The sequence below is a fragment of the Trachurus japonicus genome, chromosome 19 (genome assembly GCF_045865225.1).
Source record: "Trachurus japonicus isolate A0001 chromosome 19, Traja_1.0".
NCBI lineage: Eukaryota > Metazoa > Chordata > Actinopteri > Carangiformes > Carangidae > Trachurus > Trachurus japonicus.
The window spans coordinates 8,114,338-8,125,766 of record NC_140925.1 but is presented as its reverse complement, the minus strand read 5'-3'; the positions used below and the strand labels follow the sequence as shown (position 1 = coordinate 8,125,766).

The window sequence follows — 11,429 nt, the reverse complement described above, 5'->3', positions numbered from 1 at the left end:
CCCTTTATGAAGCAGGGACATAAGAGCATTATGTTTTTGCACCGTTTGTTATTTTAAGGAGGCAAAGTCCTGGTTCCACATGGTCTTTGCTCCTAGATTCTTGTTTATTTTTGCTTAAAAACGTCAGAGAAATGTCAAATACTTTGGTTAAGTATGAGCAACTACGGCATGACGCGCCTCATGAATTGAAATTTCAAGATTTACTTTATAACTAACGACACAGTGATGTCTCCTCGGAGGCACACCGGTACAATATGATGATCAGCAGCACAGCTAACAGAAGGAAGCCGGTCGATCCCTGAAGCCCTCCAAAGGCAACTCTCTGTTGGTGCAAAGTCGGCTTGTGGACAGCACGCAGCAGATGGGGTAAACCATGCCATCAAGTGGAAAATAGACCTGTTGTGTTGTCACAGAGACAAGTTACAATATAGTCTGCCCATCAGACCACCAGAGAGAAGAGTGAGAGGGATTTTTTAACACCTAGCTGCTGCAACAAGGGGGGACACGTGCTTTCTTACTGTGCAGTCACTGCATCAGGTGGTAACAACATCACAAAAGCTTATGTTTCTCTCTACAACCTGTCAAACCGGTCAAACATTAGTCTTTTCTCAGAGCCTCAAAGCAAAAGATCCATGGCCTCTTGATAAAATTGTGACAGTGGATGCTGGTAGCCTATATTAAAAAAAAAAACAGACTGTTTCCTGGATGTATAGTGTAGTTTAGATAGAAGTAATCCAGCCTCTCAAACAGACAACAGGGATTACAACAGACACATTTCCTGACTCGTTGCTGCCACCTTGTGTCACTGCTGAGCAACATCTGTGCCAGGGTTAGTAAAGCATTTGTGTCTCAATGAGATTGAGAGTGAAATCCTCTAAAAACAGCAGCTGCTTAACCCAAATCATTTGTTAACATCAGTTTTTTTTTAAACTTATTGATCAAAGTGCCATCCACCTGCAATAAAAGTAAACCAAATGTCCCAATAATCCATTACATCCCAGCACTTTTATGCGTCCTTACAGAGGAAAACTGATGGTCTTGTATTTTACAATTTAATACTTATATAATTCATATTCTGCATTACAGGGAAAACAGCATTTCAACACATGTTCTTTTGTTTGTTTGTTACAAAATTCATTTCAAAGGCTTAAAGGAAAAAAGTCATCATAAATCCCTATGCCTATCTCACACATGAATTTGGTAGATGCAGATTTAAAGGTTGCTTCTTCCATACCAAAATGAATATACATTCCAAATTGCCCCATTAGTGTCTTGCTATACAGAGAGTTTTAGTTTAACGACCTCTAACACACAGGGAACTGTTGAAAAACTGTTGACGATGAGCTGTGTGGATGATCCTGAGGAGCCAGGACATTGATTCTGGAGGACACATGGTCAGCAGTGATGGCAGGCAGAAGTTTCAGTAGTGGAGAAAATAAAACAAATGACTAGTGGTGAGTGAGTGCAAACTGTGGGGCACTGGGTGAGGAGATGATCCTTTTAAGGTGGCACACACACATGCAAAATGAAATGTTTAATTAAACTCAAACGTGTTTGAATGTTTCTAAATGAAACATAAGATAACAGGTTTTTTTTTCACGTCATATATATATGTATATATAAAGTACCAATAAACCAATAAACTGTACTTTGGTTAGAATTGCTTTTCTATAAACCAACATTATTTCATCAAAAAGAAAAAGTGCAGCCATATCTTTTGGATACGAGGCAGCAGTTCTTCAAAGTACATGGCTTTCTTCAGTCATTTACAGATGTGGCGTTATTTTCAGTCCCGCCTTTAATATGTATCTTTGATTTAAAAACTTTTTTTTTTGTCCTCATTATTTAGCTGCACAATCGTGAGTGCAATGTCCATGTGATGCAGCTACGAGTGACTGCTGTTATGAAGACACCTGTAATGAAAAGAGGTAAATGTTTACAACTGATTGATTGTCACTGATATTATCTGTTTATTCTAGTGATAAATTTCCTGCTGTTGAGTTCTGACCCTGTGGGTTCTGGATATAAATTTGTCATAAGCTGGTAAAGTAGATATATTGCTGATATCACCCACCTGTGTTGGGCAGATAGATGTCCCTTTGGTTATATCTGCAGATTGATAAAGGGAGCGAACCCCAGCACATCCTGAAGCAGCACCAGAGCCCTCTGTAAGGGCGGCTCGACGTCTATCACAACGTTGCGCTTCCGTAGAGGATCGAGACTGCACTCTGTCACGTTGTGGCAGTGATTCACCTTCAGGGACTGCAGCTTTGGGCAGTACTCTGCAAGAGTCCTGTGAGCACAGCATGCACGGGATATTATGGACGGCTGCACGTGAGGTGATGCGTGTCAAAGTTAGTTGGATTGTATTTGAAGAATAACATATACTGTACCTGATGGACTGGTTTCTGACCCTCAGGCAGCCTGTCAGGTCCAGCTGCTCCAGGCCCCTGCAGTTCTTGGCCACCTCCTCCACCGACTCATCGGTGACGTTGGCGTTGACCGCCAGAGATAGAGACCTCAACTTCGAACACTTCTTGGCCAGGTAGCAGATGGCGTCGTCCTTGAGCTGGCGGCAGGCGGTGAGGTCGATCGACCGCAGCCCCCCGCAGTGGTCAGCCAGGCTGCGCAGGGACAGGCTGTCCACCCACTCGCAGTGCGCCAGGCCGAGGTGCTGGAGGTGCGTGCAGCTCAAGGACACGGCCACCAGGGAGTGGCGGGTGAGCCAAGCACACCCGCTCATGTCCACTCTCTGCAGATGCTGGTTCTGGCCGAAAACTGGCAGCAGCTCCTTGTCTGTCACCCAGTCTGAACAGTTCTGAAGCGACAGGCTCTGGAGAACCTTGTTGTCCTTTAACATGGAGCAAAATGCTTCCTTGGGAATACATGGTCCAATCTGTGATATCACATGGCAGATGGCAGAATTTGTCACATATTATTGCAAATACCATGGCTGTCAGTACATACATACATACAGTAGCCTATGTATACAGTGGGGAAAATTAGTATTTGATCCCCTGCAGATTTTTGCCTTCGTTTCACTTGATCAAATGAAAATTCATTCATCGCCTTTATTATTTCTGGATTTTTTTGTTGATATTCTGTCTCTCTCTGTTAAAATAAACATACCATAAAAACTATAGACTGTCTATTTCTTTGTGGGGGAATAAACTTACAAAATCAGTAGGGGATCAAATCCTTATTTTCCCAGTGTACATAAACACACACACATGATGACTGATTGCCTAGACGTTCAAATGATTTCTATGGAAGAAAAAAAAACACATTTTATCTTGAAAGGTCTAAATATTTCTTCTTGCCTTCTATAGATACTATCATGTTATAACTTGTATATGTATACAAGTTATAACATGATAGTATCTATAGAAGTCATAGTCACATTAGAAGTCGAGTCAAAGTCAAGTTAGTTAGTTACAAGTCAAGTTAAAGAAGAAGTCACATAGTGGACTGTGTATCCAGGAGTTACACTGTATTATCACTATTACTTCCTACTATTCCCTTGCCATGGGTTCTTCTTACTCACTAATATGTCCTACGATGGGTTTTAACTGTATTCTTACTGTGACGGATGTGTGCATGTGTTCTATGTATTATGATGGTTTGGATGTGTGCAATGTAGTGGCCTGGCCCCAAGACAATTTTCCCTTCACGGGACAATAGGCTTTATCTTAACTTTAACTTTAACTTACTATTATTGCATTATTATAATACTATTGTATGTAGGAGTTTATTTGAGTTTGATACTTAATCCACACATCTGTTTCCTGCCCCTTATGGAGGTCCAGGTCAGGTTAATTAATGTGTTATATATTGCAGATGATTAGAATAATAACTGTAATTCATCGTTCACTGTTAGCCTTGTTATCCATTACTGCATTGCATTATATAAGAACAACTTGGACTTAAAAACAACTTACCGGGGACAGATCAAAGGTCCTGCAGTTGGCCAGGTACACCTGGATGAGGCTGTGGAACTGCTTGCTCACCCTCTGCAGGCTGACCAGGTGCTGCAGCGGCAAATGGCATAAAATGTGCGGAACCAGCACATCTTCCCAGGGCAGGTCCAGTAGATGACATCTGCTGAACAAAATGCAAATGCACAACCTCTGCGTTTTTACACAGCTGAACTTTGACACTGCATGCAAATGGTTTATGATGCGGGGTTTAACAGAAAACAATTACATGTTAGCATTTCTTTTTTTGGCTTTGACAGGCACTTTAACAACGCAGCGGATACATTACATTAGCAGGCATTTTATATCCGGCTCGCCACGGTGATACATGAGCCGAAGTCAGCTGCCACAAATAAATGGGACAGATCCATTGCTCAGGGACTTGGATGTTGTTGCTATCGCTGTTAGCCGAGGAGCTAACCTGCCGGGGGCCACCGAGCCAGCTGTTTATTAATTAAAAACACTCCGTTTTAAAAGGACACTTACGTTCGCGTCTTGTCTTCTTCGTCCATTATGAGCTCAGTATATTATACAGAGTCTTTCAGGACGTGTTGTTGAGAAAATAAACGCAAAAGCAACGTATCTCCCATTAGCATCTTGCAGGCGTTTGAGGTGTTGTCCAAAACCCAATGCTGCCTTCAGGTACTGTCGGGAGAATCTGACAAAATTCAGGAAAAGCACAGCGCTGTCAATTTGACAACATGTAGGCTAATGCTGTTTTGCTAAATTACAAGATAATAGTAAGATAACTCACACATAACATACATTTACAAATACCACCCCCCAAAATAAAAGTGTTAGGCTATAGCCCATAAGACAAAAAGATACAATGTAAGATACTCAACTAGGAGTTAGGCTACAATAGAGGATGGTAACTAAATTTCACCTTTGAACAAAACAAAAACATTTGTGTACAACAAAAAATAAAATAAAATAAACAAACAACAACAACAACAAAAAAGAACATACAAACTGAAGCGAAATGATGTTATCACTGCTTTGTGGTCTATTTTGTCCCATTAATTGCGTTGGCAGGCCTAAAGTAGACAAATTATAAACCACTTGAGTTGAATGGTGATGAATAAAACCCAAATTCCAGCAAAAGTGCGACTTAAACACGTCTAAAACTCTAGTCAAGTCTAATATTATCAAGGATGGGAGCGTTAACGGTGAACAAGTGAACGCAGCAGTTCTAATTTTCCGGGTATACGTCAATGATCACGTTAAAAGCAATTTACATATTAGTCTTCCAGAAGGATTAACATAAAATAACTCTTTTATGTATCATGGAGGCCTTCTATTACAACAATAGACGTAGATTTGCAAGCATTGTTGGTTTCCTAATGATTTTTTAAAACTCTAAAACTTTTTAATCTTTGTTGACACCAGTAAATACATCATAATAACTAGTGAATTTTGCAGAGATCATGAAAGGTCAGTGCTGTAACTTTAAGCCATGGTTTAACTACAAAATATAAATCACTATTTTGTATAAAGAAACAGAGGGGTGTATTCCTATAGGCTACATTAGATTAGACGTTTTGTATGTCAGTTGTGTGGAGAATTTTTTTTGCAGCAAAATAATGCAGGAAATTTCATGTATAATTTAAATAATTACCAAATCCCAATCAACTGTCACCATTTTAACTACTACTCTTCCTGGTGTACATGTGTTGAAACAACTGACCACCCTGCCAGCTCACCTCACCTCTGCCCACAGGAACAATGTGATCAGTCATGCTGAACAATTGCTGACCCATGAGTTATGTCTCGGTGAATGAGATGAGCCAACAGGATAGCTGAGTGAATACTCATTCTTGACTGACTACAGTCCCTTACACAAGCTAGAGTACCAGCATGGCGAATAAATCAGTCTATGATTTCTCTGCTGAGACCCTGGATGGACAGCCGGTTCCGCTCGGTAGCTACAGGGGGAAGGTGCTTCTCATCGTCAATGTTGCCACCTTCTGAGGGTCAACAATAGAGGAGGTAATAATCGAGGAGAGCACCTGATTGATTGCATCCTGATCATATAATCTCATAACACATAACCCGTGCTGTCATTTTTATTGGAGGCATTTTGATTTTGTGTTCCATGCTTCCTCAGTACCACCGACTGAATGCACTGATGGAAATGTTTGGCGACCTCGGCTTTACCGTCTTGGGCTTTTCCTGCAACCAGTTTGGTCTTCAGTCACCTGGTAGGTAGGCTACACCGAGGCCTCTGACACACACATGACTGTACATTGACCTGCTGGTATCTGGAAAAACACTTGACCGTTGCAGCAGTTCCACCAAAAAGTCAATTTGTGCTCTTCATTTGTGATCTTTGGAACTAAAGTATATACAGTAGCCTAGGTAAACTAGATCCACCTGCAGTAGCAAAGAGTTGTTTATGTGATGAAACAGCAGGAGTCTCTTGAGTCTCAAGCCAATTTTCTACATTATATTTGAAGTATATACTGACACTTTTCTTTTGAGAACGATTTTGAATACCTTTATAAGTGAATGTATTTACACTGATGCTTTTATGTGAACTTAAAAGAATAGTTCACCCAAAATTCAAATTGCACTCATTATCTACTCACCCTCATGTCGACTAAGGGCTGGGAGAAGTTTCAGAGTTATCCGTGGCTTCTCTGGGTCGGAACAATTTCTCATGTTGAGACTTCAATACAAGACGGACATTACATACGAGCACTATGGAGGTATTTGGATGTTTTTTGGTGTGTCTTTTTGTTACAAAGACAGTTGGTATCCATTTGAAACCCAGAGAAGCCACGGATAACTCTGAAACTTCTCCCAGCCCTTAGTCGACATTAGAGTGAGTAGATAATGAGTGAAATTTCCAATTTTGAGTGAACTATTCCCTTAAGCATCTGAACACCTGGTTTACAAGCTCACATGCATTTAACAAGTTGTATGATATCATGTAACCATTATAGTTTTTGTTACACAACACGTAAGTAAAAACTTTATTTCACTTTTTTTTTTGACAGAGGTCAATCATGAAACCCTCAATATTCTGAAGTATGTGAGACCTGGTGGAGGGTTTGTGCCAAAGTTTCCTGTCTTTGCCAAGGTTGAGGTGAATGGATTGAATGAGGAGCCTCTATTCACCTTTTTAAAGGTAGCGTATTTTATTTATTAGACTGATGGATGATATTTTGGGTCACATTGCATTTTTTTTGTCATCAGAAATGCAGCTGTTGCATCTCTCCTTTCTGTTTCACCCCAGGAATCTTTGCCCTTTGTGAACCCTGTGATTGGAGATATGAAGAAATTCTACTGGTCACCGCTCAATGTCAATGACATTCGGTGGAATTTCGAGAGGTTTCTCATTGGAGCAGATGGCATACCCTTCAAAAGGTAACGTTATGGACCAAAATAATCAAAAGACACTCCATTTTGGGTATAGCCTATCTATAATTCCTCTGTTTTCCTTTTTTCCTGCAGGTATGACCTTCACTGCCCCATGGAGAAAGTGGAGCAGGACATAGCAGAACTTCTGTGATTGCGTCTCTTCAGTGTACCACCGGTGGCAGAGTGATGATCCCCCAGAAAATGCACATGTGCACCTGAGCTGGATCTGATGCGAAGAAGAACAGGACTCGGAGCTTCAGTGCACTCACTCTGAGAAACGTTCCCTTCAGCCACGGGAGGAGTTTTCACTAATGAGATGGGATCTTATCCTCAAAATAAATAAAAGACTGTAAAAGTATAACCATCAAGTAGTGGTTTTTGTTGTCACACCTGATATTAATATATCATTGTAGCATATTGAAAGCCTTTACTTAAGTAGAGGTGTCATTTAAAGTCCTTAATTCAAAATCCTACTAAAAACTATCAACAAATGTTCTTAAAAGATAAATATGAACCAACCTCAGCATCCTTCAAAAGGTCAAAAGAAAAATCTGAGGGTACTGAGATGATTAACTGGAGAAATGAGACACAGAACAGAACACACAAAGCTGTAATAATGCTTTCACTTTTCTTCCATCAATTTTTGTGTCATATTTGAAATAAAGTCACCCGAGAGATCTGATTGTTTACACTGCTAATGCGTTTTGTAGCCTAATGATAATCTTTTTAAATTCATAATTTCAAACGCTTATCTATAGGCCAGGGCCCCAGACTAACTTTTTCTTACTTTTACTAGGAGCACATTGGCCCCTAACTTAAAATTTAAGGAGTGCAATCAGAAAATGTAGGGGCGCACACTGTAAATCAACTTGCAAAGCAAATATTCATTTCCTTTCATTCATGATCCTCACACGCATTGGCTTGTCACCTGTAATAACTGATTCTAAATACCCCAAAAAACCCAGCAAATGTATGTTATCCATTATTCACACTTAATACATACGCGTATGATAGGAGGACAATCAAAATAAAATTGGTCCTTATGTCTACCCGTACTTTCACTCTTGCGCATGCGCATTTCTTCCTCTGTCAGACGGCAGCCAGCCAGTAAACATGGCTGGTGTTGGTTTCCGACAGTTGGCCTTAGCTGTGTCTAAGGCGAGAGGGCCCGGTGTTTCAGCTCTTCTTTCGGGAAGCAGAGCAGGTCTGCACAGTGTTATCATTTTTCAGTGCGTGGCGTGATTAATATATGTGGAGAAGTGTGTCAAAATTAAAGTTTACAGCCTCGAGTGGACGTAACCTTGACATGCTAATGCTAGCTTGTTGTGCGATACTCTGAATGAGAGTTGAAGCGGCCAGAATAACATTGTTGTTTCTCCGTTTTATTCGCGTTAAGATTTCATAACTATGACTTATTAATTCACATGTGTACTAAATAATTTGTTTGTGTTTTTTCAGCCTCTGGTGTGTCAAAGGATGGTCTGCCCGGTCCATTCCCGACGACCCCAGAGGAGAAAGCCGCTGCAGCAAAGAAGTACAACATGAGGGTTGAGGACTATGAACCGTATGCTGACAAAGGAGAGGGGTGAGCTTTAAATTTGGAAAAAGTCTGTCATGCATGGTAATCAGTGCCACCAGCAAAAAGGCAATGTGTACAGGATGCACTGCTGCAGCATTAAGGATGGTGGTAGTGTAGGAAAATATAGCAGATTATAGGTTTAACTCTGAAACATGCCTCTAAACATATCATCCACTTGATATGCTGACATGATAAGATTATGTGACTGAGTTAATCTATAATGTGCTATACTGTGTTAGGTGTGTAAGGTATGTGACCTATAATTAGATGAAACTAGGAACAGACCTGCTCCACCACCATGAGCAGTCTGTTCCTTTAATTATTGTAAAGCTAATCATTTGCTGTCGTTATGTCTTTGTAGATATGGTGACTATCCAAAGCTGCCAGATAGATCTCAGCATGAAAGAGACCCTTGGTATAAGTGGGACCATCCTGACCTGAGGAGGAACTGGGGAGAGCCGGTAAGATACTGATGACTTTATTCATCGAGATCATCTGAGATTATTCATTTTAGCACAGCACAACGTATTTTTCGGGGGCAGTGTAGATATTGATAAACAATGCCATACACATACACACTGCAGATGGGTCCTTACCTTGAGGTGGTAATGGATGCAGGCCATGCATTGTTGTTGTATATGATAGGTGATAAGTAAAAAGAAGAAGAAAAAACTCAAATTTGCAACATGTAATCTGTGAAACGTCTCAGTTTTCAACATGGGCATGTGTTTCCTCTTGCCCACTCTGACATGTTTCACTGAAGTTTGTCAGCAATAAACTTAAACTCTCAAATGTTAATATTGGTACTTGCTTCAAAAATCCACTGTCAGCCAGACAGTATCAGTCCTCTGTACTATAATATTGCCGAGAGTGCTTGAATTCACAGAAGCGTTATTTTCTCTACATAAGGCAGGACCACTGTAAAATGATCATTTATTTCAAAATAAATGGATATTACAGTATGACGACTCTTTAATCAGTGATTGCTCTCTCTATGTGTTCAGATGCACTGGAATTTCGACATGTTCATCAGGAACCGTGTGGATACATCTCCCAGCCCTGTGTCGTGGTCCACGATGTGCAAGCATCTGTTTGGTTTCCTTGGCCTCATGCTGGCCCTGTTCTACCTTGGGGAGAAGATGCCAGCCTACCAACCTGTTGTAAGTACAGATCAAGGCCTCAAGCGCACTATGCTGGCTTGGGAAATGATTAAAATAGGATTTAGGCCACACAAAAATAGGTGAAAGCATCTAAATAGCTTGCTCTTTTTCCTTTTTTAGACCTAAGATTGTATGCTTTCTTTTTCTTTTTACATTCTCTGTGTTTTTTGATCATTCAAGTTCTGAATTGTGAGTAATCAAATAAACTCTGAGAAAAATGTAGAATAAGTTTAATCTTGTTAATATGGAAATGCAATGTGTATAGTATTTTTAAAGGTGCATATTTTTACTATACAGCTGTGTTATTATACAAGTGATGATACTGCTATGTTGTCGTACTTTTTTGTGCATGTGTGCAGCAGTAGGAGCCGTTCACAACATGTTTTTAGATATAGCAGAATATTCAGTAGGTAGGAAATATCATTCCTTTGTTTCTCAGTTTCTGCAAGTATTTCAAAACATAGACTTACAAAGTTTTCCAGACATCATGGAAAACTGAACCAATGGAGTGTGATTAATAACAAAATGGCTATTTGGGAGGTAATTATTTCCTGCAAGTTGGAGAATGTCCATGATAAACTTTCAGGACACCTGTACATCTGTTTAGTAATGTGGTTACAATGCCAGGATGACTTTTAAAATAAAAAACTGTTAAGTCAACATGTGTTGAATAATTTGAGTATTTATCGTATCAACAGAGAAAATGTTTAGTTGTGAAAGATAATATTTTCATTAATGCATGTCTTTTTATTTCCCAGGCTCCTAAACAGTATCCCTACAACAACCTGTACTTGGAGAAAGGAGGTGACCCTGAGAAACAACCAGAGGAAGTCAAAAATTACGAAATCTAACCATTGAAAACTGGTTCTACTTGTGTATATACTATATTTCCCTGTCAAGAATAAAAACTAATGTTAACAGTTAAATCGTTCGGAGTGTCTGTTTCTTTTTTGTATGTGGAAGTAATATAAAGAGTTTCTGACCTCTCACAGATAAGTGTGGAAGCCCATTTCTGCCACTTGATGGGAAAAAAAGTAAATGCTGTAACTCAAAATGAGATACTTTATTATATTTTGACTTAATATCTTAAGATATTATCTCATTATTTTTGACTTAATATCTCATTATTTTGAGAAAGCAATACAAACATATTATTTTAAGAAAGTATTTCATTATTTTGAGAAAGTACCTCATTATTTTGACTTGGTATTTCATTTTGAGAGAGTATTTAAAAAATAATGAGATACTAACTAATTATTTTGAGATTGATCTCAGTATTTTGACTAAATAATGTTATGACATTATTTTGAGAAAGTATCTCATTATTTTTTTGACGTAGTATCTCATTTTGAG

General features: G+C 39.5%; 3 protein-coding genes across 4 annotated transcripts; 2 read left to right on the top strand and 1 right to left on the bottom strand.

Moving 5' to 3' along the window:
• Positions 1–1,517: 1,517 nt before the first annotated feature.
• Positions 1,518–4,626, bottom strand: fbxl15 (F-box and leucine-rich repeat protein 15). 2 transcript variants are annotated; one of them, XM_085761504.1, is made up of 5 exons: positions 4,461–4,626; positions 3,939–4,098; positions 2,394–2,896; positions 2,075–2,293; positions 1,518–1,913 (listed from the first exon to the last, which is right to left on the bottom strand). In XM_085761504.1, the coding sequence occupies exons 1-4, from the start codon at positions 4,484–4,486 to the stop codon at positions 2,104–2,106; spliced, it is 879 nt and encodes a 292-aa protein (XP_085617630.1). In that variant the 5' UTR covers positions 4,487–4,626; the 3' UTR covers positions 1,518–1,913; positions 2,075–2,103. The 2 variants fall into 2 exon arrangements, with proteins under 2 accessions (XP_085617630.1, XP_085617629.1); XM_085761503.1 differs by having other exon boundaries at positions 1,666–1,913; positions 3,939–4,101.
• A 1,089-nt stretch (positions 4,627–5,715) lies between these two features.
• gpx9 (glutathione peroxidase 9) lies at positions 5,716–7,705 on the top strand. Its single transcript, XM_085761241.1, has 5 exons — positions 5,716–5,963; positions 6,082–6,175; positions 6,974–7,104; positions 7,213–7,343; positions 7,431–7,705. The coding sequence occupies exons 1-5, from the start codon at positions 5,832–5,834 to the stop codon at positions 7,486–7,488; spliced, it is 546 nt and encodes a 181-aa protein (XP_085617367.1). The 5' UTR covers positions 5,716–5,831; the 3' UTR covers positions 7,489–7,705.
• Positions 7,706–8,428: 723 nt separating this feature from the next.
• ndufb8 (NADH:ubiquinone oxidoreductase subunit B8) lies at positions 8,429–11,002 on the top strand. The gene is made up of 5 exons (XM_085761240.1): positions 8,429–8,541; positions 8,796–8,922; positions 9,278–9,377; positions 9,921–10,076; positions 10,835–11,002. The coding sequence occupies exons 1-5, from the start codon at positions 8,451–8,453 to the stop codon at positions 10,925–10,927; spliced, it is 567 nt and encodes a 188-aa protein (XP_085617366.1). The 5' UTR covers positions 8,429–8,450; the 3' UTR covers positions 10,928–11,002.
• Positions 11,003–11,429: the final 427 nt, after the last annotated feature.